This window comes from Ranitomeya imitator, chromosome 3 (assembly GCF_032444005.1).
Source record: "Ranitomeya imitator isolate aRanImi1 chromosome 3, aRanImi1.pri, whole genome shotgun sequence".
NCBI classification, from domain to species: Eukaryota; Metazoa; Chordata; class Amphibia; order Anura; family Dendrobatidae; genus Ranitomeya; species Ranitomeya imitator.
Genome location: NC_091284.1, coordinates 541,191,326 through 541,217,034, shown reverse-complemented (window position 1 = coordinate 541,217,034; position 25,709 = coordinate 541,191,326). Strand labels below are relative to the sequence as shown.

The 25,709-nt window shown below is 47.5% G+C and overlaps 1 protein-coding gene across 3 annotated transcripts in view; it reads left to right on the top strand.

Annotated features, from left to right (window-relative positions):
* Positions 1-25,709, top strand: part of HERC2 (HECT and RLD domain containing E3 ubiquitin protein ligase 2) — a 296,865-nt gene that overhangs the window by 112,533 nt on the left and 158,623 nt on the right. For all 3 annotated transcript variants that reach the window (XM_069757837.1, XM_069757836.1, XM_069757835.1), the window contains exons 26-38: positions 13,954-14,104; positions 14,510-14,724; positions 15,655-15,787; positions 16,216-16,343; positions 16,426-16,621; positions 17,270-17,406; positions 17,726-17,899; positions 19,564-19,700; positions 19,780-19,931; positions 20,013-20,204; positions 20,696-20,883; positions 21,132-21,324; positions 21,426-21,608. In XM_069757837.1, the coding sequence (XP_069613938.1) occupies positions 13,954-14,104; positions 14,510-14,724; positions 15,655-15,787; positions 16,216-16,343; positions 16,426-16,621; positions 17,270-17,406; positions 17,726-17,899; positions 19,564-19,700; positions 19,780-19,931; positions 20,013-20,204; positions 20,696-20,883; positions 21,132-21,324; positions 21,426-21,608 (2,179 nt within the window). The remainder of the gene's footprint in view (positions 1-13,953; positions 14,105-14,509; positions 14,725-15,654; positions 15,788-16,215; positions 16,344-16,425; positions 16,622-17,269; positions 17,407-17,725; positions 17,900-19,563; positions 19,701-19,779; positions 19,932-20,012; positions 20,205-20,695; positions 20,884-21,131; positions 21,325-21,425; positions 21,609-25,709) is intronic.

Below are 25,709 nucleotides of genomic sequence, written 5' to 3'. Positions count from 1 at the left end.
GGAGAGTTCTGAGGACTTGATTACTCACCCCCTCATTTCATTCGATTTGCTAAGAGAGGTCTGAGGAAAAATGGTGACGACAATGGAAGCGGTTTCCTTCGCTCCGCTCGTTTTCAGCATGTCAAACAGACTTTCAGACAATAGTCTCTGAGCTCCTTCTTCATCCAGGGCCTTTCTCCCGGTTCAATGGTTATTAGTAACTACCAATGCCAGTCGTCTTCTCCCCATCATTGTTCTGGAGATCCGAACGGTAGTCTTACAGCAGGTCCACTGCCTTCTGGCGGGTCACCCTATCTGAATTCAATTGGATAATGCCACGGCGCTGCCTTACGTCAGTCATCTAGCAGGTACCCACGGTCAGGCGCCATGACCGAGGTACCTCACTTTCTCTGATGGGCCGAAGTCTATTATTCGGTGATCTCGGCAGTATATATCCCAGAAGTAGAACTCTGAACGGCAAACAAATTCAGCCGTCAGGGTTCCGCCTCAAGTCAGTGGGAATTTCACCCCGAAGTCTTCCATCAGATCTGTCCTTACTGGAGCTCTCCAGTTGTAGGTGGGATGACATCCAGACTGAAGGCCAATGTACTCGAGTTTGTGGTTCGGCCTCGAGATCCAAGAGCCATCGCTCTCCATGCTCTGGTTCTGCCATGGTACCAGTTTCCATAACTCCCCTTCCACTGCTTCCGAAAGCCTTTCGGAAGCAGAAAGGGGCCCAAGTGATCCTCAGAGATCCGCACTGACCATGTCCGTTTTTTGTTTGCGGAGCTAGTATCTTCTCGCCTTATCGCAGCACAACTGCAAGTAGGGACTTTCTCACAGGGAGTATTCACACGTAGTTCTTCCCTTTCGCATACCGTTAGATCATTGGGACCTTATTATTCCTAGGAGCCTTACAGTAGGCTCCTTTTTCATCCGGGCAGACTTTACTATCAGGGAAAGTCGTCCCGTTCTCCTCTGCGATATTCTCACTCTGACGAGTCTTCGGAGCTATCTTCTCTGCTCTTTCAGACTTTTTTCCCTTATTACCTTCGAGGCAAGGTTGTCCTCAGGCCATCTCCATCCCTTGTTACCAAGGTGGTACTGTATTACCACTGTTATGAGGGCATAGTTCTTCCCTCATCTCTTTTGGCTCCAGTCCACAAAATGGAATAAGATCCCCCATATTCTGGACGAAGTGAGTGCTCTGAGTAGGTACGTCTTGAGGACGGCGTCCTTCTGAAGGTTGGACGTTTTATTTGGGCTTCCTGATGGTAGAGGAAGGCTTCCTGACATTTTCAGGAAGGGTTTAACCGCTTCATTGACCATGATAACATGGTGAATTCTTTTCACCATCCAGGAGTCCTTCCGTGCTAGATGTCAGCCTATCTCCCTGTCTATCAAGGGTTCTAGGCACCAGGCGTCAGCAAGGCACGCCTGCAAGCTTGCGGATTCGTCCAGTCCGCATGCATTCTTGAAGCACTATAATTCCCACACTTCCACAGATGTGAGTCTGGGCAGGCGGACTCTGCAGGCCGCGGTGGCGCACTTGTAAGTAGTGGTTACACAGGGCCTGATCTATTGTTGTCCCCACCCAGGGACTGCTTTGGGACGTCCCACGGTCTGTGTCCCCCAATGAGGCGAAGGAGAAATAGGGATTTTTGTGTACTCACCGTAAAATCCTTTTCTCCGAGCCATTCATTGGGGGACACAGCTCCCACCCTGTTATTAGCTTATGCTTGTTTTTTTAGAATATGACATGCTATACGCTCATATATTGTTATTGATCTCCTACTGCTTTTGCACCGAACTGGTTAGCTGAGAGCCAGCAGGAGGGTGTATACTGCAGGGGAGGAGCTAACTTTTTTTGTTTGTATCACTTAGTGTCAGCCTCCTATAGGCAGCAGCATACACCCACGGTCTGTGTCCCCCAATGAATGGCTCGGAGAAAAGGATTTTATGGTGAGTACTAAAAAAATCCATATTTCTGGCTCTCACAGACCTGTAACTTCTTCTTTAAGAGTCTCCTCTTTCCTCCACTCATTACCTGTAGTAATGGCACCTGTTTAAACTTATCAGTATAAAAAGATACCTGTGCACACCCTCAAACAGTCTGACTCCAAACTCCACTATGGTGAAGACCAAAGAGCTGTCAAAGGACACCAGAAACAAAATTGTAGCCCTGCACCAGGCTGGGAAGACTGAATCTGCAATAGCCAACCAGCTTGGAGTGAAGAAATCAACAGTTCGAGCAATAATTAGAAAATGGAAGACATACAAGACCACTGATAATCTCCCTCGATCTGGGGCTCCACGCAAAATCCCACCCCGTGGGGTCAGAATGATCACAAGAACGGTGAGCAAAAATCCCAGAACCCAGTAAATGAACTGCAGAGAGCTGGGACCAATGTAACAAGGCCTACTGTTGTGAATTCTGTGGCTGAATTCACTCCTGTGGTCACAAGTGGTATTGCAGCCTCTGGGCTTCCTCCCTCAGGTGTTTTGGTGAGCTCGTTGGCTGCCTTGCTATTTAACTCCACCTGAGTCTGTCTTCCTTGCTCCTTGTCAATGTTCCAGTGTTGGATCTGAGCTACTGCATCTTTCCTGTGGCCTGCTGCTCTGCTAGATAAGTGTTACTTTGTTTTTGTTTCCGTTTTTTCTGTCCAGCTGTGCTATTCTCTTTTGCTGGAAGCTCTGAGACGCAAAGGGTGCACCGCCGTGCCGTTAGTTCGGCACGGTGGGTCTTTTTGCCTCCCTTTGCGTGGTTTTGCTTTAGGGTTTTTTGTAGACTGCATAGTTCTCTTTGCTATCCTCGCTCTGTCTAGAATATCGGGCCTCACTTTGCTGAATCTATTTCATTCCTACGTTTTGTCTTTTCATCTTGCTAACAGTCATTATATGTGGGGGGCTGCCTATTCCTTTGGGGTATTTCTCTGAGGCAAGTCAGGCTTGTATTTCTATCTTCAGGCTAGTCAGCTCCTCAGGCAGTGCCGAGTTGCATAGGTAGTGTTAGGCGCAATCCACTGCTGCTTTTAGTTGTGTGAGGATAGGTTCAGGTATTGCAGTCTGCAGAGATTCCACGTCTCAGAGCTTGTTCTATTGTTTTTGGGTTATTGCCATATCACTGTATGTGCGCTGATTACTACACACTGTGTTGCCTGATAGCACAGCATAACAGCCTACCATAAGTAACACACTACGCCACCATGGACTCAGATCCTGCAGTGCCAGACGTGTCCCACTGCTTAAGCCAGTACATGTCCGGGCCCGTCTGAAGTTTGCTAGAGAGCATTTGGAAGATCCAGAGGAGTTTTGGGAGAATGTCCTATGGTCTGATGAAACCAAACTGGAACTGTTTGGTAGAAACACAACTTGTCGTGTTTGGAGGAAAATGAATACTGAGTTGCATCCATCAAACACCATACCTACTGTAAAGCATGGTGGTGGAAACATCATGCTTTGGGGCTGTTTCTCTGCAAAGGGGCCAGGACGACTGATCCGGGTACATGAAAGAATGAATGGGGCCATGTATCGTGAGATTTTGAGTGCAAACCTCCTTCCATCAGCAAGGGCATTGAAGATGAAACGTGGCTGGGTCTTTCAACATGACAATGATCCAAAGCACACCGCCAGGGCAACTAAGGAGTGGCTTCGTAAGAAGCATATCAAGGTCCTGGAGTGGCCTAGCCAGTCTCCAGATCTCAACCCTATAGAAAACCTTTGGAGGGAGTTGAAAGTCCGTGTTGCCAAGCGAAAAGCCAAAAACATCACTGCTCTAGAGGAGATCTGCATGGAGGAATGGGCCAACATACCAACAACAGTGTGTGGCAACCTTGTGAAGACTTACAGAAAACGTTTGACCTCTGTCATTGCCAACAAAGGATATATTACAAAGTATTGAGATGAAATTTTGTTTCTGACCAAATACTTATTTTCCACCATAATATGCAAATAAAATGTTAAAAAAAACAGACAATGTGATTTTCTGGATTTTTTTTCTCAGTTTGTCTCCCATAGTTGAGGTCTACCTATGATGTAAATTACAGACGCCTCTCATCTTTTTAAGTGGTGGAACTTGCACTATTGCTGACTGACTAAATGCTTTTTTGCCCCACTGTGTGTCTAGGACTGCGTCCTTCCTGAGGTCTGACTCTCTTTTCCTTCTTCCGGAAGGCGGCCGCAAGGGTCTGCCAGCTTCCAAAGCTACCCTTGCCAGGTGGATCAAATCCACTATACAACACACCTACCGCCTTAAGAATTCTCCTCTTCCAGCCGGTATTACGGCACACTCTACACGGGCGGTAGGGACCTCCTGGGCCATTCGGCACCAGGCTTCGGCACAACAAGTGTGTAAGGTGGCCACTTGGACTAGCCTACACACGTTTACTAAACACTACAGGGTTCATTGTTATGATCCGGTGACCTTGGAGCAGCATGAAAACTTTCACTGGAGTAGGTGGTAACTATACTGACCGCAAATCCTGATCTTAAGACCGCAACTAGAAGTAGCCGTAGGGTGTACCTAACAAGCCCTAGACACCTCGTCACAGCCGGAGGACTAAATACCCCTAAAGATGGAAATAGGAATACTATCTTGCCTCAGAGCAGAACCCCAAAGGATAGGCAGCCCCCCACAAATATTGGCTGTGAGTAGGTGAGGAAAGACAAACAGTCAGAAAACAGGATTTAGCACAAGAGGCCGCTCTAGCTAAAATAGGAAAGGATTGGACAGAGTTCTGTGCGGTCAGTATTAAAACCCTTCCAAAAATATCCACAGCAGATTATATAAAAATTCCTCCATCTAACTCAGTGGTCCCCAACTCCAGGCCTCGAGAGCCGCCAACAGTGCAGGTTTTCAGGATTTCCTTAGTATTGCACAGGGGTTGGAATCATCACCTGTGCAGATGATCACCTTAACACCGATGCAATACTAAAGAAATCCTGAAAACCTGCACTGTTGGCGGCACTCGAGGCCTGGAGTTGGGGACCCCTGATCTAACTAAAGACGTGGAACGTATATCTGCAACTCCAGAGACTACTAAACTCAGAGCAGGAATACAATCAAAAACAAGCACACAGCTTGTGTGCCATAGAAAAAGAAACAGACACTTATCTTTGCTGAATTGGCAGCTAAGCAGGAGAAGCCAGACCGAGATCAAATACTTCCCAAGAAACATTGACAACTGGCAAGGACTAATGAGTACTGCAAACCTAAATACTCCAGTCAGAACTGCAATCAGTAGATACACCTGTCCAGGACTGCAGCCCAGAGACAACTGCATTACCACCTACAACCACCGGAGGGAGCTCAAAAGCAGAATTCACAACAGTTCATACCCAGTCCTCAGCGGACGCGAGCCTGGGTAGATGTGTTCTGCAGGCGGCGTTGCCCCAAGTATAGCTGCCTGTCTGCACAATATTCGTCCATTGCTTCCCACCCAGGGACTGCTTTGGGACATCCCATGTTCCTGTGTCCCCCAATGAGGCAACAGAGTAAAGGAGATTTTTGTGTACTCACCGTAAAATCCCTTTCTCTTAGCCTCTAATTGGGGGACACAGCTCCCACCCTGTAGCCCTCCTGGGCCGTTGTTACTGTCGAGTTCTCATATTGTTTGCTTGAGCTCGCACATAGTTGCCTTCTTATAGGCACGGTTATGTTATTCATGTCACGTTCCTCCTACTGCTTTTGCACAAAACTGGAGAAGGCTGACGCCGTCCAGGGGTGTATACTGCAGAGGAGGAGCCACGGTTAATCTTTTTCAGATTATGCATAGTGTCGCCTCCTAGTGGACAGCAGCATAACACCCCATGGTCCTGTGTCCCCCAATTAGGGGCTAAGAGAAAGAGATTTTACGGTGAGTACACAAAAATCTCCCTTTCTCCATCACCACATTGGGTGACACAGGACCGTGGGTGTATGCTGCTGTCACTAGGAGGCTGACACTAAGTAAATACAAAAAAGGGGTTAGCTCCTCCTCTGCAGTATACACAGCCTACTTGCTCCGGTTAATACCAATTCTTGCTTAGTGTCCGTAGGAGGCACACTGCGTCTGTTTCTTTCCAGACGTTCTTATTTTTATTTTTTCTCACTTTGCGCAAGCGGATGAAGGGGGCGACGGACCCTTTTAAGGGGTCCGATCTCCCCCGAAACACCAACAGGCGAGCATGGTGAGTTTACTCCTCGTACCCTTTCCTGCGACGTGGGATGCTCGGCCGTGGACATGCCCTGTGAAATCCTAGGGAAGCGAACCCTTAGGATACACAGAGGCCATCTTACCAGAGTACTGTCCGGCCGCCCTCCCTCTGCTCCACCACTAAAAGAATAGCGGTGCAGCAAGGAGCTTCCCAGTCCCTCTCCAGCCCCTCATCAAGAGGGCGCTGGATTGAGGTGGACTACATCGCCCCTCATACCTCGCCTGAAGAGGATCTCAAGCGGGGAGTCTTCTGGGGTAGGGGGGGGGGGCCTCCTGAGCTCACCGCGGGCTCGGCCGCATCTTGCGGCCGGGCACCGCTAATTTAGTCCCCGGCTTCTGATTCTGCTAGGCTGCGATCCGCCCACAGCGATTGTCAAGCATGAGGCCCCGCCCACCACTTCAGCGCTTCTCGCACGCTGCGAGAAGCACCCTCCAAGCTCTTGGCGGCCATCTTGCCTCAACAGGGGGACCTCAATGCCACTTCTCCTCACTGGTCTCAGTGCAGCATCTGGACACAGGACCTGGGTACGTGCGCTGCGTGCTGACAGCTCCCATTTTTCTGCAGGCTCTGCTTTACTCAGTGCTCCATTCTAGTAGCTGCACAGTGCTCCGTTTTTACTAGCTGCACAGTGCTCTGCTTTTACTAGCTGCACAGCCTGCACGGAGAATTAAGACAACATGTCTCTGCCTAAACACAAAAAGTCTGCAAAAACGCATACAGTGTTCTTTACTTATTGCACCTCCTGTCTGGCTGCGCTACTAAGCGGGCATACTGCCCCGCTCTGTAATGCTTGTGACCCTAAAAGCGCTCAGGTGCCCCCTGCCGCAAACGAGCCCGCGGTGACCAGTCCCCCTGAGTGGGCTTTGTCACTTTCGCAGTCTATGGCTTCTTTGACTAAGGCTATTGAGTCCCTCCAGGATCCAACCGCGAGCAGGACCACTAATCCGCCTGTTCAGGAGGATTCCCCTATGGCTGCGGAATCTTCAGCCTGCAGTGGCCTCTCATTCTAAGCACAAGCGGCCATCTATAAAGCGCGTCCGTAGCTCGTCCTCCAGGCCCTCTGGTGCCTCGGCGTCTGGTAGCTCCACTTCCCGCTCTCGCTTCCCAGGCACCTCTTCCGACCAGGACTCTGATCCTGAGTCTGATGGGCCTCTAGATCTGGAGTTGCCAGGTTATCACAGCACTATAGATAGTCTCATTGAGGCTGTCATCCAGTCACTTCAGGTCGACGAGGAACCGTCAACTTCCAATACGGATAATTCGGTGTCCTTCAAAAGGACTAAACGTACTCACAGGGTGTTTGCCAATCACCCGGAGTTCCAGGCCATAGTCCAGCGACATAGGGAGCGTCCAGACAAACGTTTTCAGGGCCAGAGATCTCTTGAGTCCAAATATCCCTTTTCTCCTGATCTCCGAAAACAATGGACAGAATCCCCTCCTGTGGATCCTCCTGTCTCACCTTTTGTCCTCTAAATCTATCCTTTCCATGACAGATGGATCTTCTATCAAAGATCCCATGGACCGCCTAGTTGACAGCCTAGCCCGTTCAGTCTTTAAGGCTTCAGGCTCGGCACTCTTCCCCTCCTTCGCTGCTACTTGGGTAGCCAAAGCCGTGGCTTTTTGGGCAGACTCTCTGCATAAGACCTTACAAAACAGCGACCTTTCTCCTGACATAGTGGAGCTTGCAAGTTAGATCTCCTTGGCTGGCGATTACTTAGTAAACGCTTCCCTGGACGTGGCTAACTGCTCTGCACTTACGGCTGCTAACGCTGTGGCGATTAGGAGAGCGCTATGCCTGAGGAACTGGCGAGCGGACTCCATATCTAAAAAGTCGCTCACATCTCTGCCATATCTCAGTGGCCGTCTTTTTGGTATATAACTGGACAAACTGATTTCCAACGCTACGGGAGGTAAAAGTACTTCCCTTCCCCAGCAGAGATTCAGACAACCGTTCCGACGACAGCCACAGGCCCGGTTTCGGCCCTTCCGTGGAACCTACTCATGGCATTCCTCGGCCACTTCCCCTGGTTTGGGGCGCCGTGCCGCCAGAGACAAAAGCTATTCGGCTTCATACAGGCCCAACCATTCCTGGAGGGGCTGCTCCACACAATCTAGGTCCAGGGGATCCAGACCCCAATCATCTTCCAAATGACTTGCAGTCCCGTCCGGACGACACCAGCAAAGTTGGCGGATGCTTTCTCTCATTCCGTCATGCCTGGCTCGCCGTTGTTCACGACGAGTGGGTCAGGGATCTGGTGTCCTCCGGTTACAAAATCGATTTTTTTTTTTTCCTCCCTCCCCCCCGATTTTTTGCTTCCCACCCTCCTGAAGCGGGAAGGCGCGCCCGAGCTTTTTCCCAGGCCATCCAGTCGCTCCGACTAGACGGAGTGATTGGGATTGTCCCAGAGGACGAAAGATTCCGCGGTTTTTATTCAAACCTGTTTATGGTTCCAAAAAAGGATGGAGCAGTAAGGGCCATCCTGGACCTAAAGCTCTTGAACGGATTTGTCAAAGTCCGTCATTTCAGGATGGAATCCCTCCGTTCCGTCATTGCCTCGATGGAACACGGCGAATTCTTAGCATCCATCGACATCCGGGATGCATGCCTCCACATCCCAATCTTCCCGCCTCATCAAAGGTTTCTCCGCTTTGCCGTCGGAGAGGAACACTTTCATTTCACGGCCTTGCCTTTCGGCCTCGCCACCGCCCCCAGAGTTTTCACAAAGGTCATGGCGGCTGTCATGGCCATTTTGCATTCTCGGGGCTTAGTCGTTCTCCCCTATCTAGACGACTTACTGGTCAAAGACCCATCCTTCCGAGCCTGCGAGGAGTGCGTCCGCATTTCCTTGGATACTCTTTCTCGGCTGGGCTGGTTGATCAATTTAAAGAAGTCATGCCTTCTTCCAGATCAACGGATTTCCTTCCTGGGCATGACCCTGGACACATCCCTAGGGTTGGTGCTTCTTCCTCGGGACAAGGTCCTGGCTCTTCAACAGGGGGTCTGGAAGCTTCTCCAGCCGTCCCCCTGTTCCATCCGTTTCGGCATGAGGATTCTGTGAAGAATGGTGGCCGCAATGGAAGCGATTCCTTTTGTGCAACTACACCTCTGTCCCCCTCCAGCACGCTCTTCTGGATGCATGGGACGGGAGTTCTCCCTAACAAACTGTGTCCCTTCTCCCCTCGGGTCAGGCAAGACACTCCAATGTTGGATGCTCCAATCCTCTATTCTCCAAGGGAGGTCCTTCCTCCCGGTCCATTGGCTGGTAGTCACCACCGACGCCAGCCTACTAGGCTGGAGAGCGGTTTTTCGCCATCACACTGCGCAGGGAACCTGGACTCGTCACGAGTTTAGTCTTCCAATCAACATCCTGGAGATATGGGCGATCAGGCTGTCCCTAAAGCGGTTCCATCATCTCCTTGCAGGTCGCCCCATCTATATCCAGTCGGACAATGCCACGGCTGTGGCTTATATAAATCATCAGGGGAGCACCCGCAGCAGAGCTGCAATGTGCGAAGTAGAACACATCCTTCGCTGGGCCGAACACAACCACTCGGTTATATCGGCCGTTCATATTCCCGGAGTGGAAAACTGGGCCGTGGACTTCCTCAGCGTATTCCAACAAATCTGTCTTTGTTGGGGTACTCCGGACGTAGACCTGATTGCTTCCTGGTTCAACACCAAGGTACCTCAGTTTGTGGCCCGGTCGCGGGATCCCAGAGCAATCGGAGCGGACGCGCTAGTCGTTCCCTGGAGTCAGTTTCACCTTCCTTACCTCTTTTCCCCCCCTGACCCAGCTCCCCAGAGTCATCAGGAAGATCAGGGCAGAGGGTGTCCCGGTAATTCTCATCACCCCGGATTGGCCTCGCCGGGCGTGGTATGCCGGGCATGGTATGCAGAGCTGGTCCAGCTCATCGCAGACGTTCCTTGGCGCCTACCAGATAGCCCAGATCTACTTTCTCAGGGCCCGATCTACCACCAGAACTCAGGGGCTCTGTGTTTGACGCCTTGGTTGTTGAATCCTGGGTTCTGACTCAAGCGGGTTTTTCCTGCGAGATAGTTTCCACCTTGAGCAGTGCCCGAAAGCCAGTGTCATCGCGCATCTACCATCGGACCTGGAAGATCTTCTTTGATTGGTGCAGAATCAGAGGTCGCCCTCTGTTGGTTTTCAACATCCCTACCATCCTGGATTTCCTCCAGTCCGGTCTGGACTTGGGGCTTTCGCCGAGTTCCCTTAAAGGGCAGGTCTCGGCCTTGTCAGTCCTTTTTCAACGCAAAATCGCTTCCACACCTCAGGTCAAAACTTTCTGTCAGGGAGTCTCTCAAGTGGTGCCTCCCTACAAGGCGCCACTAGAGGCTTGGGACCTTAATCTGGTCCTAGGTGTCCTACAGGAATCTCCCTTCCAGCCGTTGCAGGACATCTCTCTGCATCTCCTTTCATGGAAAGTGGCTTTTCTCTTCGCTATTACCTCGATCAGACGAGTCTCGGAGTTGGCGGCTCTACTTTCCTCCCGAAGGTGGTGTCTTCCTTCCACCTCAATGAGGATATCGTACTTCCGTCTCTTTGCGCTGCTCCAACGCACCGTGGGGAGAAGGCTCTTCACTCCTTGGATCTTGTCAGAGCCCTGAGGAAGTACGTGTCCAGGACGGCATCTTTTCGACAGACGGATGCTCTGTTCGTGCTCCCGGCGGGACACCGGAAGGGACTGGCCGCCTCTAAGTCGACAATCGCCAGATGGATTCAGTCGAATATTCAGGAGGCTTACCGCGTCAGATGCAAGCCTATCCCTGCGGGCCTCAGGGCACACTCCACTCGGTCGGTGGGTTCTTCCTGGGCCATTCGGAATCAAGCGTCTGCAGACCAGGTTTGCAAAGCTGCGACCTGGCCTAGCCTGCACACCTTTTCAAAGCATTACAATGTCCATACTCGGGCGTCTTCAGATGCAAGCCTGGGTAGGAGTATTCTGCAGGCAGCGGTAGCGCACCTGTAGTCATCAGGTGCCATAAGTTTACACTGTTGGGTTGTTATTCCCCACCCAGGGACTGCTTTTGGACATCCCACGGTCCTGTGTCCTCCAATGTGGCGATGGAGAAATAGGGATTTTTGTGTACTCACCGTAAAATCCTTTTCTCCGAGCCACTCATTGGGGGACACAGCACCCACCCTTGTTTGGCTTGTTGCCTATAATAAGTGTTCTAGTCTCTGACATGTTGTTTCTATGGTTAAGAGTTTTTTTTGTTAATCTCCTACTGCTTTGCTACGAACTGTCTTCCACCAGTGTATTCAACGCTGTCTGAATCCTGAAGATGCAGATGGACAGCAGGCAGGGGAGGGTGTGGCCCGTGGGCCACTGTTTCAGCTCTTTAGCTAGTCTCAGTCCACGGGCTGAACTGGAACAGCCAGAGCGCTGGATGTGGCTTGCAGTTTGCCCAGGTCTCATCTATCCTATAGCTACAGTAGTTGGTCAGTGTCATAACGCTGGATAACCTCTTTAAGTGCTGAAGCCTTAAATGGATTTTATGACTTTCAGTAAGTGTAACCTCTCGTCTCCACTCTTTGTACATGGGCCGTGTCTGCCATTGCTGCTTAGTCTTGTTCACTTAACCCCTACCTGACCTGTGACACAGCGTATGCGTCATGAAAGTCGGTGCCAATCCGACCTGTGACGCATATGCTGTCACAGAACGATCGCGTCCCTGCAGGTCAGGTGAAAGGGTTAAGTGTAATTTCACCCGACCTACAGGGACAGGGGGAGTGGTACTTCAGCCCAGGGGGGCGGCTACGATCGCTCTGATTGGCTGTTAAAAGTGAAACAGCCAATCAGAGCAATTTGTAATTTTTCACCTATGAAACGTGGTGAAATATTACAATCTAGCCATGGCTGATGCTGCAGTATCATCGGCCATGGCTGGAAACCCTGATCTGCCCCCGCCACCGATCTCCTCCCCAGTCCTCCGTCCTGTCCTGTAATGTGCTCCGCTCCCCTCGCAGTCCGATCTCGCTTCCCCGCTGTCCGATCCCACCCCCGCATACTTACCGACCTCCGGTGTCCCTCCCAGTGTCCGTCCTTCTCCATGGGCGCCGCCATCTTCAAAAATGGCCGGCGCATGCGCAGTGCGCCCACTGAATCTGCTGGCAGATTCGTTCCAGGTAAATTTTGATCACTGACACAGTGCAGGGAAGCTGACGCCGGGGGACGCGACAGACACCGGAATGTAAGTATGTAGTTTTTTTTTTTTTTTTTACATTTACAATGATAACCAGGGCCCTGCGCTTAGTAACCTGATGTTTACCCTGGTTACAAATAAGGTGCTGGCCTTCTAGCTCCGACCAGCGATGTCACAGCAGGATCCAGATCGCTACTGCGTGTCAAACACAACGATATCGCTATCCAGGACGCTGCAACGTCACGGATCGTTATCGTTCTAAAGTTGCTCAGTGTGAAGGTACCTTTAGTGTCAACGATTTAAACCTCTTCATTAGTTTGTATTCCCAAATTTTTCTTTCCCTGTGGTCCTTAAAATTTACCTTTTAGTATTAAGACTTTTAAGTCTTTTTCCCACCGGTGTGTCCATTTCATTCCTGATTGTGTGTAAATTCATCCTAGTTTGTAGTCTTTGCATAGTTTCCCCAATATAGATACTTCCAGGGCACCTCGTACATTGTATCATGTACACCACGTTGGAGGATGTACAAGAAAAGGAACCCATGACTTTATAGTCCTGATTTGTGTTTGGTATGTGGACTATATCTGTTGGTAATATGTGGGTACATGTTTTGCATTTTTTATTGTTACAGGGGAATGTGCCAGTCAAAATGAGAAATGTTGTAAAAATGAGAAATCGCTGGTCAAATTTTAAACCTTATAACTTCCTAGCAAAAAAAAATGTTGTTTCCAAAATTGTGCTGATGTAAAGTATATATAAATGTGGGTAATGTTATTTATTAACTATTTTGTCACATAAATCTCTGGTTTAACAGAATAAAAATTCAAAATTTGAAAATTGTGAAATTTTCAAAATTTTAGCCAAATTTCCATTTTTTTCACAAATAAACGCAAAAATTATCAACCTAAATTTACCATTAACATGAAGCTCAATATGTTACAAAAAAACAATCTCCGACTCGCTAGGATCCGTTGAAGCGTTCCTGAGTTACCTCATAAAGGGACACTGGTCAGAATTGCAATAAACGGCCAGGTCATTAAGGTCAAAATAGGCTGGATCATGAAGGGGTTAAGATCTGATGTGATAATTTATGCAGTTTGTATTGTGTGGTGACAGATGAGTTGCACTTGCAATACCAGACTCTGCCTAAATAAGAGTAGTACTGTCTCATACAGCCATGTTTTTTTTTTTTAAATTATTACCCCTTTATGTTTTTCCTCTACTAGACTGTAATCCTCAGATGTAGCCTGGTTGGTTTTATAGCAGGGAATTGCTCTTTTTATTTTTCTAGTTACAGTTGTCTTCTTTCTTCTTCTCCTTTCCATAGACCGGTGTTCAGACATGTGAAGTTAATTGTGTAATGTTCTCCAAGCATAAGCAGCCTAACGGGAGCCATGTTGGCATTTATTGCAGACTGAACGCACAGAGATGTATTTCTTTCCGGCACACAAACTTTGTGAACAGAGCCTGCTCTTTTTACTTCTTTATTGTTTCCCCCCCTGACAGATTCATTGTTAATACTCTACAGTTGTATCCAGTTGAGCATTTTCTTGTTGGTAGAATTGCACCATTTCTTCTGTCTCTTTAATGGTTTTCTCTCTTTATTCCCATAGCCCGATCAAGAAGTGATTACAGCCCCAGATCTTAGCAGTCTCTCTTCTCCACTTGTGGACACCGAGCGGAACTTGGGTCTGCTCCTAGGACTTCATGCTTCTTACTTGTCACTAAGTACACCATTATCTCCGGTGGAAATCGAGTGTGCGAGTAAGTGTATTGCATTAGTAAGCCAAGAATGAGCACATACGATAAAAGTAAAAAATGAAAGGTGTTGTCCAACCAAAGCATCCAATGGTTTAAAACCACATACGACGTAATACTCCTCTTACAAATCCCCTGATCCTCTGTGTCCCCATGTCCGGGCTCCTGTGATGGTTTCTGTTCATTAGGCTTCAGCAGTGATGGATGAACATAACATGTAGGGTAATTGGCAGCAGTGACCTCAGTGTAGGCTGCTGCCACTGTCCCGTTTCATCTACTCATCACTGCTGGGGTAAAGAAAGCAAAGACTAGTAGGGGAATGGAGAGCAGTGACACAGGAGCAATGGGGGATTGCGAAGACCTTTTTTTAAAAAAACTTGCGGTTATAACTCCTTTTTTTTTTGTTGGCAGAGTGGCTTAAATCCTCTATATTTTCTGGGGGTCTCCAAACAAGCCAGATTCATTACAGTTATAATGAGGAAAAAGATGAAGACCACTGCAGTTCACCAGGCAATACTACCCCTAACAAATCCAAACTCTACCGACATCGGCTGTCCATGAGTGATCATTCTCAGCCCTTCCTGCAAGCCATTGCCGACAACAATACTCAGGATCACAACGTCAAGGTACATTTCTTTGCTTTAAACAGTTTTTGTAAAGTAGTAATCATAAACTGATACTTCTGTTCACCAATGGCCAGCAAAGATCTTGAAAGGGACATGGAACTGAAACCTATCTGAAAAAAACATTTCCAGGATTTTTCATTACATTGTGACTAACGTAACCCTTCTGTCAAAACGAAAAATACAGCTATACTGGGGAAATGTACAGCCAACATATCTGAGGTCATCCTCATCCAATGCTTCTGTCACCGCTAGCTCTGAAGCCTCGTACTCTGCTTTACAAAATGGCCACTATTGTCTTTGATTTTCCTGTAAAATGCGCTGAAGGCTTGGCCATACACCTTAGATGGCGTTTGGATGACCATCGAATTCCTCAGAGTGCGCTCTCGCCCAAGTATTCCTGTATTCTCTACGAGAAAGCTGCCATCTGACACGTTGTCTGTTGGCTTCTCTCCAAAAGAACAGTGGGATCGGGCAGTCCAAAATTGAACATGCACGACCAACATCTCTCTCCACTATCAGTTGGCCGTAGTCTCCATACAGATTAGTCCGTCATCTGAACCTGTCGATATCGGTGGGCTCAGGCAACATTTGTCTAATGTGTATAGTGGCCATAAGACCTGCTTCTCCCTTATTATTTTCCGATCAGACCAATGGTGATATCATCCGTAGTGAGGACTGAGGCCAGAGCAGCCTTCTTGTGATGGTGTTCAGCAATAGGTGGTGGTATGAGGGCGAACACCAGGTTTTCTGGCTATAGAGATGTACCATGGTTGATGTAAGTGGAGGGTTACTTTGTGTTTTGCTTGTAACCTGAAGAAATTGAGGGAAACAAATCATTTTTTTATGAATGTACTTTGTTTGCTTGTATGAGAAATGTTTTTACTTTTTTTTGCTGATTTCAAGCTTGTTAATGTTACGTCTGATTCCTAGGACTTTCTGTGTCAGATAGAAAGGTACTGTAAACAGTGTCACTTGACCACACCAATAACCTTTCCTCCGGAACATCCAGTTGAGGAAGTAGGCCGTCTGCTGCTGTGCTGTTTATTGAAACATCAAGATTTAGGTATGCTGGACATTAAAGCGGGTGTAAGAAAAAAAACAAAACAAAAAAAGTTCATTAAAGGGGGCTTTCCGCAAGGTTAGGCCTTCGATATCAGATCAGTGGTGGTCAGGCTTCTGGCACCTATGCTGATCAGCAACTTTTTTTCCATACTTCTATAAGAGAAGATACCTGGTGCTGCTGGGATACGGTAAGCTGCTGGACCCAATACATCTTACACCAGCAGTACAAAGCTGGGACAAGGATGTGGCCTTTTCATATAGCTCAGCAGTTCAGGGAATTGGACCTGCACCAATCTGATATCATGGCCTGATCTTTAAAGAAAAGCAACAAAAAAATAATAATAATGTGGTTTTCTATCTGTATAGACATTTGGGTATGTAATCCAATGTTAAACCGCAAACATTGACACGATTTTCCTCCGGGCTTAGGTAACATTGCGCTATCTATGGTTCATCATGGTGCTTTTAACTTGGATCAAGTAAAACATAAAACATTACCTAAATCTGTGGTGGACGTGTGCCGGGTTGTTTACCAAGCCAAGTGTTCCCTCATAAAGGTTAGTCTTCCCAATGCAATTCACAACTTATGTGTTATATGGAGAGGGTCCAGCACATGACTATTTTGTTGCCACTTTTCAGACACATCAAGAACAAGGACGCTCCTACAAAGAAGTGTGTGCTCCAGTCATTGAACGCCTCAGGTTCCTGTTTAATGAGCTGCGCCCTGCAGTGTGTAATGACCTGTCCATCGTGTCAAAGCTGAAGCTCCTCAGCTCCATCCCAAGGTGGAAAAGAATAGTTCAAAGGCTCATCAGGGAAAAAAGGAAAAAGAAAGGTATCAATGTAACACGGCTTGCTTTTAAAGGGGTTGTTCACTTCATGAAAGGCTTATCTCTGTGATTTGTAATTTCAATATATAGAACTTGGTAATATACTTATATTTACAAAGACTCCCTGATCATCAGCTACCAATTTCTGTCCTGGCAGCTCCACTTCCAGTTTTTGCTAGATATGGAAGAGTTTTTACATCAGTGATGTGTCATGGTTCATTACCTCATTTCAGTAGCTAAGACCCCTTTGGTGTCTGTATCAGTAGTTGCACAGAAGAGGGCTGGCTTAGATACTAAAATCCAGAGTTGAAGGGAGTCTGTCAGTGGGATCGGCCTCCCTAAGCTGTTTATGTAGTCATGTGGGACATAGAAAGTTGAATAAAATGATGCCTTGATATCTACAATCCAGTGTCTTATTCCAGAGAAATCCCTATTTTTCTTAATATGTAAATAGGCTAAGATCTATTGGCCGGACATAGATCATTTTAAATGAAAGAATGTGTTACCAGTGTGAGACATAGATTTAGGAAAGCAGACTCAGTCGTTACCTGGCTCACACTGGTAGCTCCCCCATCATTTAAAATATGCTCTGGAGGCAAATTCTCAGAAAGATCTCTGTGCGTACTCCTATTCATAAATCGTGTCTTCCCTAGTACCCAAAAAATCTGAGTCTGCTGATGTAGATGATGCAAAAATTGGTAATGAAGAAGGGGAACAAGAAGAGTCATTTGTTGTGCCATCTAGCCCTTTGTCTGTGGATAAGAAGCCTCCATCATTAAAGTCGCCTAAGGTGTGTATGCAGCATGTGCTTCTTGTCTGCGACTTCTCAGTACTTGTGTTCAATTTTGTTTGTGCAGGTACATATCTTAAACTATATTCTTGAAATAAGTAAGACTTCACATTGTCATAAGGGTGTATTTTTAATATTTTTAATATGCATAAACTTGAGCTCCTTTTTATGAATGGGGCCAAATTCTCATCTTAGGATTAGTATTTTTTTTTTCTTGCAACAGTCCTGTAGCACCAGAGCAGAATTAGTCAGTTGTTTTCAGCGTTAAATAAGATTTGGTTACCTATTTTTTGTGTATTTTCTTTTTTTTTGTAAATAGGATGAATGGCAGCCAATTTTGAGCTCTGTTACAAGAGTCCATAAATACAAGTGGCTCAAGCACAGCGTCCAAGGTGCATACCCACAGTCTGCCTTGCTGAGCACGGTCATGGAGTTTGCATTGAAGGAGGAACCTGTTGATGTAGAAAAAATGAGGAAATGTCTTCTAAAACAGGTGCGTTATGTCCCTGACTCCAATCTGTACAGATTTCTTGTGTTCTATACTTTATTTTAAACACAACTTGTTTACCGATGAAAAATGGCTCTAGATGTGAAGAAAGATGTGTTGAGCATAGCTCATTGATATTGTAAAGGAACATCCACAATAGTCAGATAAGCAGCAGAGGTCCACGGGGAGTTACAGCACCAGTGTACAGACTTTACAAACTCTCATCTACATGCTTTGCCACTACTTAATAACCATTTTCTGGCAATGTACGCTCCATAATTATGGGAATTACAGGATCGTTAGACTTGTTAATGATATATAAATTATGACCAATAAAAACAAAATTTTAAAAACCTCTCAATTGAATCAGTACCGAGTATGAGCACCATGCTACTAATGAGGTTATTAATGGTTGTCTGATGAATGTTCTGCCATGCTGAATTCACTTGGGCATGCAAATAACCATGATCTACTGATGGCTGTTCATTTTGCAGTTGGCAACCAATGACGTCCCAGATGTGTTTGATAGGAGACAAGTCCGGAGATGCTGGAGGCCATGGAAGCATATTTGGGCTCACTCAAGCAACAAGCAGCCTCGCATTGTTGTTGGAGTAGCTCCTGGTACATCTTGGAGAAATGGTCATACCACTGGATCCATGATTGATCCATTCTGTCTGCAAGTGAAATTAGACGTCCCACAGTGTATACACAAATCATCAGAAGGTGTTTGCTTGATATTGGGCTAAGAGTCATATTCTCAGCTACAGATGCTTCATTGACTTCATGCCACCACTCTTAAAGGCTATAACGGTGCAGAGCAAGACTGCAACGGAGGTCTTTTCTCTTCAGGGATGAGTCCGCTTTTGTCTTGAATAAAATGATAGCAAGAGATTACTCTGGAGACCACAGGGACAATGTCATGAAGAGGTCTTCATGAAGCATTGTCACATCGCTCCTACTCAAGGGATTATGGTGTGAGGTGGCAATTTGTAGCTACCCCTCTAGTGTTCATTTCAAGTAAACTTGCAGATTTGCGTTACATTGATTTGAGATTGGATCATGAGACCAATAGTATGCCCTTTTCTCCAAAGTGTCCCAGGAGCCTTTTTTTCCTCCAAAATGACAACGCCAGGCTGCATGTTGCTCATGCTACGGTGTACAGCCAGTAGGACCTGAACACACAATTATGGCCTGCAGCATTTCTGGACTTATGTCCCATCAAGCATATTTGGGATGACATTGTTCAGCTCTTGCAAAGGGAGTTGCCAGCAATGGAACTTGATGATTTATGTGCCCAAGAATATTCCTTATGGCAGAACGTTCTTCAGACAACCATTAATATCCTCATTGATAGCAGCCAAGGTGTGTAAGTGTGTGTATTTCTGCACGTGGCGCTCCTACTCAATGCTGAATAAATTGAAATGTTTTGAAAATTTTGTTTACGTTCTTCAACATTTGCATATCATTAAGATGTCTATCAATTTGTGATTTCCATATTTCCACAGCTTTTCCTTCTTGATGTTGCAATTTCAATTTTTAGTTGCTGTGTGTATGTTGCAGATTTTTGAGATGCTTTTCCTCTGCTGGTTTACAGCAGAATTGTGCCTTGTGGACATACCCTATTGATGATATTGAATGGCCTTAAACCTAATATTCCTCATTTTTTGCAGCTGGAAAGAGCAGAGGTTCGCCTAGAAGGTATTGACACCATGCTAAAATTGGCTGCAAAAAGCTTCTTGCTTCCGTCTGTTCAATATGCAATGTTTTGCGGCTGGCAGCGACTTGTCCCTGAAGGAACCAGTTTAAGGTATGTTTTTAATGGTAATTTTTTCTGACTGGCCGCAGTTATTGTGCATGATTTGATATTTTTCCTTTTTCTATTACAGTGAACCGCTCACAGACTGTTTGAAGGATGTTGACCTCATTCCACCCTTTAATCGTATGCTGCTCGAGGTGACGTATGGAAAGCTGTATGCCTGGGCCATGCAGAATATACGAAATATATTACTTGATGCTACTAGTAGATTTAAAGATATGGGTAAGTATATGTGTGTTCTAGTAAGTTCTGCGTTATGTTTATATGGTTCTGGCTGGAAGCTAATTGTTCATGCCATTGTAGGTATCCAACCTGTTCCTCTTCAGACCATCACCAATGAGAATCCCGCTGGACCGAGCCTGGGGACCATTCCACAAGCCCGATTCCTGATGGTTATGCTTAATATGCTGACACGTCAGCATGGCGCAAACAGCCTTAACTTGATAGTCAATTCTGGCATGCTGGCTTTGACTCAAACCATGCTCCGGCTAATTGGTATGAATGCAGATTTTATATATATATATTTTTGTAGCAGAATATTATTTATATTATATAATTTTGTAATGTAGAAAAATAATCTGTACTATATAGAACTGGGAGGAAAAGAAGGGTATTCAAAAAGTTTCGTACACATTGATATTTTACATTATTTTTAATCGTGGTATGATCACTTGGGACGTATTTGATGAAGAATTTCTGCAACAAATTTGGTGGCAAATTCAGTGCCGATATCGCTGTGGTGTTCATGGTCTTCCTCCGCAGCATAAATTGAGGTTTCCAAACGTCATAAAATGTTACCCACTACATTGATACTATAACACACAGCGAATTCGCCATCTGGAAATTCTGAATGGCCATTTTGCTGCAAATATGTCCCATCTGCACAAGATCTTAAGAGTTTGGAGGACCTGCAGAATTGTTGACGAGCAGGTCCTCTGTAAAGAATTACTCACATTTATTTATTTTTTTCTTTAAATTTTATCCAGGTCCTAGTTGTGACAACTGTGAAGAAGATTCTAGTACAAGCTTACTAGGTGCCTCCGCCACTGTTTTGGAGGAGTCCAGAAAGGAAACGGCACCAGTTCAGATTCCGGCTTCTGGACCAGAACTTGCTGCTATGATGAAGTTTGGGACTAGAGTGATGAGGGGAGTAGACTGGAAGTGGGGAGACCAGGTATTTTTCAGTATTTCTCACAGTTGTCTAACCATAGAACCACTAAGCAGCAGATTTTCCGGATTGGTAATCCACATTGTATCACAATACCTGCTTTGTGGATGAGCTTTTAGGAAAAATTCTGAAGATGCTTCCCAGAAAGTCTGCAGCATAAATTCCCATATTGGATATGTCCACACACTATTCTAGTTAACATTAATTTCTGGAAAAAATCTTAAAATGTATAAACATATGCCTACTTGTTCTAGGATGGCCCTCCTCCAGGACTTGGTCGTGTCATCGGAGAGCTAGGAGAGGATGGCTGGATCAGAGTACAGTGGGACACAGGCAGTACAAATTCCTACAGAATGGGAAAAGAAGGAAAATATGACCTGAAACTGACAGAACCCCCTCCAGCTTCTCAACCCATGGCAGAGGACTCTGATACAGAAGATGATTCTGGTGAACTTTTTTTTTTTTTACTTTTCTTCCCTGTAATATGTCTTAATATTTTTGATATTTTCATCTAATCAGTGTTTCCTTGGGCTTTGCTTATCTTTTAGAAGGAGAACAGGTGGACAGGAACTTACACCCTACCTCCATGATGCTGATGAGCACTGTAAACCTTCTCCAAAATCTTTGCCTCTCAGCCGCTGTCAATGCAGAGATTATGCAACCAGAAGCAACCAGAACCCTTTGTGGCTTGCTACGTATGCTGGTAGAAAGTGGCACTATGGATAAAACGGGTGGGTATGGCCTACAACTTCAGAACTGTTAAAAAAAAATAAATAAATAAAATAAATCTTATTTCTCCTTCGCCTCATTGGGGGACACAGGACTATGGGTGTTATGCTGCTGCCACTAGGAGGACACGTTTTTTTCCACAGATTGGACTTGCGACTTGGCCTTTCAAGGTCCTGATCTACCAAAAACATAAACAGGCGGGAACACGGAGTGTCGCCTCCCTGTACCCCTTCCTGCAACGTCAGCCTGGGCTCTCATCGGGGCGATGGATTCTTTTAATGGGTCCGCTCTCCCCCCCCCCCCCCACCGACAGCGGACGGGAACATGACGTGTCGACCTCACGTACCCCCTTCTGGAGCCAGGCCTGCAGCCTATTACCCATGCGGATGAAGCTCCACTGCGGCATTTGTTGGCCCACGGCACCACCGGTATCCGAAAACGTATGGTGCCAGGAACCTAAGGAGCCCTCTCCACCTCCCTATCAATGGGATGGGGGGTTGAGGATGGATGGCACGCAGCACTCCCTACTCTCACTGCGCGGAGCCTTCGCTGTCACCAAATCCACGGTCGTCGCTCCTCTTTTCCGCTAGCCGCGGCAGTCACCTGCGCCATGGCTGCAGTTGTTCCCGCTGCCGCAGCCGGCTTCCATCGCCGCGGCCTCTAATTTAGGCCCCGGCTTCTGGCTGTGGTAGGCCCAGTCCCGCCCACCCGGCCGACTCGCCCCCTCTTACTAGCTCTCGCCGGCTGGCTTTTTTTCTGAAATGCAGCATTATGCAGCTGTGGCCCTCCCCTATCCTTGCTCCCCCTACTCTCTGGCGCTTCTCGTTACTCGTGAGAAGCGCCGACTTCATTTTCGGGGCCTTGTTCCTGGATGGATGGAAGCAAACGAAGAGTGGGTGTCGCCAATTGCATATCTGACACTGCAGCAGGACGACTTCTCTGGGGCGCACGGACGCAGGACCTGGGTAAGCTAGTGCATGCTGCTTAACCCCCTCCACGGCAGACACATATTTTTACCCTTCCGCTGCAGGCTCACTCTGCTTAACCCATACGCTCCAGGCACATCCCTGCAGCCTCTCCGCAGCCATCTGCAGCTCCCTAGGGTAGTTAGCAAAATGTCTCAGTCAAAGGCTAATAAGAAGGTGGATAAGAAGCACACGGTGATCTATGCCTCATGTACCTCATGCAATGTTTCCCTACCGCGGAAACATCCTAAACCTCTCTATACGGACTGTGCAGGCTCTCAGGAACCCCCCGCTACTGTTGAACACAGCGGTGCCAGCCCCCCTGAGTGAGCTGCTTCTTTGACACAGTCCATGGCTTCTCTCGCAAGGGCCCTAGAATCCTTTCGTGATTCCACCTCAAGCCAGGGCATCTCCCTACCCCCTGTAGAGTGTCCCTCAGCTGCACAAGAGTTTTCTTCAGACAGGGGCCGGATGGCGACGGGGGGTACACATTTCTCCAGGAAAGATACCCGTGCCGCATCCCCTAGGACCTCCGATGCCTCTTCATCCGCTAGCTCTGTGTCTCGTTCCCCTTCACCAGGGTCTTACAGTGAGCAAGACTCAGAATACGAGTCCGATGTGGCCCCAGACCCGGATTCCCCTGAGTTCCAGGAGTCTATTGATTCCCTCATCGAGGTGGTTAATCACGCTCTGGAAATAAACGAAGACTAATCAGGATCACCCAGTGTCCTTTAAAAGAACAAAATGGCCTCACAGGGTTTATGCCAACCACCCCGAGTTTACGGGCTTTGTTAAGAGGCATAGAAGTTACCCAGATAAGCGTTTCATGGGCTTAAAGCTGCTAGAAGCACGGTACCCTTTCACATCTGCTCTACGACAGGAGTGGACTGAGTCCCCTGCAGTAGATCCACCTATATCGAGACTCGCTTCAAAAACTCTTCTGTCTCTGGCGGACGGTTCTTCCATTAAGAATCCCAATGAGCGTCAGATTGACAATCTGGCCAGGTCGGTCTTCGAGGCCACCGGAGCAACTCTTTTTCCTTCATTCGCCACCACTTGGGTAGCTAGAGCTAAGGTAGCCTGGGCTGAGGCCATACTAAAGACAATAGCCTGCTGCCCAAGGTGTCCAATCTCGCCTACGAGATCACTCGGGCTGGGGATTACGTAGTTCATGCCTCCCTAGATGTGGCTAAGTGTGCTGCACTTGCTGCCGCCAACGCCGTGACCATCAGGAATGCATTGTGGCTCCGGGAATGGCGTTCAGACTCCCCTTCAAAGAAATCTTTGACTTCCCTGACAAATCAGTACGGGCGTTTGTTCGGAGATAAGCTCGATCAGATTATCTCAGATGCTACCTGTGGAAAAAGCAAATTCACCGTAGACCTAGTCGCCCCTTTCGGAACCAATCCCAGGCTCGCTTCCAACCCTTTCGCAGTACCACAGGCTGGTCATCCACAGCCGTTCCCGCTAGCTCGTGACACCCCCCATTCGCCCCCCTTCCCCGTAGGGGCAGGGGTTCACAACCTTTCTTCAGACCTTCTAACTCCTGGAGTAACAGATCTCCCCGATCCAGACCCAAAAGTGCCCCTTCCCCAAAATTCTGTTCTCAATGACTTCTGACACGGGAAGGGTAGGCGGCCGTCTGTTTTTGTTTCGCCAAGTCTGGTTAACGGTCGTTCACGACCTGTGTGTCAGAGATCTCGTGTCTTCCGGATACAGGATCGAATTCACGTCACCCCCTCCAACGCGTTTCTTCCTATCTCTTCTTCCAAAGTCCAAAGCACAAGCAGGTTCCTTTTACCGGGCCTCACAAACCCTCCGCAACAGTGCAGTCATCGTTCCCGTTCCTCCCACGGAAAGCTTCAAGGGCTTCTACTCGATCCTGTTCGTGGTCCCAAAGAAAGAGGGAACCATGCGTCCCATCCTAGACCTGAAGTTGTTGAACAAATTCCTCTAAGTGCGCCACTTCAGGATGGAATCCCTCCGCTCTGTCATTGCTTCTCTGGAGAAAGGGCAGGTCCGGACTGGCCATCGGGCAGTTCTTGCAAATGCCAGAAGGGCCGGTGCCAGTAGTGGGCCGCTGCGCGCTGACTAACCCTCCCCCCCCCCCCCCAGCGCTGCCACTGCCGCATTCATCTATACCGGCGTCTGATGCCGGTACAGTTGAATGCAATGATGGAGGAGAGAGCGTCACCTAACACCCCCTCTCCCATCATTCCCTGCTCTGCCTCTGACAATGCGGGGGCGCGCGCACGCAGTGTCCCAGGCAGAGCAGCGGCAGCTGCTGAGACAGGAGCAGGGAGCACCGCAGGTACGAGGGGAGGTGAGGAGGTTTTTTTTTTTTTTACTGGACTGTGGGGCCATTCTAGGGGGGAGGAGAGATGTGGGCTCTGCTGTATACTATTATGTGGGCAGTGATATATACTACTGTGTGGGCTCTGCTGTATACTACTATGTGGGCTGTGCTATATACTACTGTGTGGGCTCTGCTGTATACTATGTGGGCTGTGCTATATACTACTGTGTGGGCTCTGCTGTATACTACTATGTGGGCTGTGCTATATACTACTGTGTGGGCTCTGCTGTATACTACTGTGTGGGCTGTGCTGTATACTACTGTGTGGGCTGTGCTGTATACTACTATGTGAGCTGTGCTATACACTACTATGTGGGCTCTGCTGTATACTACTATGTGGGCAGTGTTGTATACTACTAGGTGGGCTGTGCTGTATACTACTATGGGCTATTCTATATACTACTGTGTGGGCTCTGCTGTATACTATGTGGGCTGTGCTATATACTACTATGTGGGCAGTGCTGTTTACTACTGTTTGGGCTCTGCTGTATACTACTATGTGGGCTCTGCTGTATACTACTATGTGGGCTCTGCTGTATACTACTATGTGGGCAGTGTTGTATACTACTATGTGGGCTGTGCTGTATACTATGGGCTGTGCTATATACTACTGTGGGCTCTGCTGTATACTACTCTGTGGGCTCTGCTGTATACTACTATGTGGGTAGTGCTGTATACTACTATGTGGGTAGTGCTGTATACTACTATGTGGGTAGTGCTGTATACTACTATGTGGGTAGTGCTGTATACTACTATGTGGACTGTGCTGTATACTACGTGGG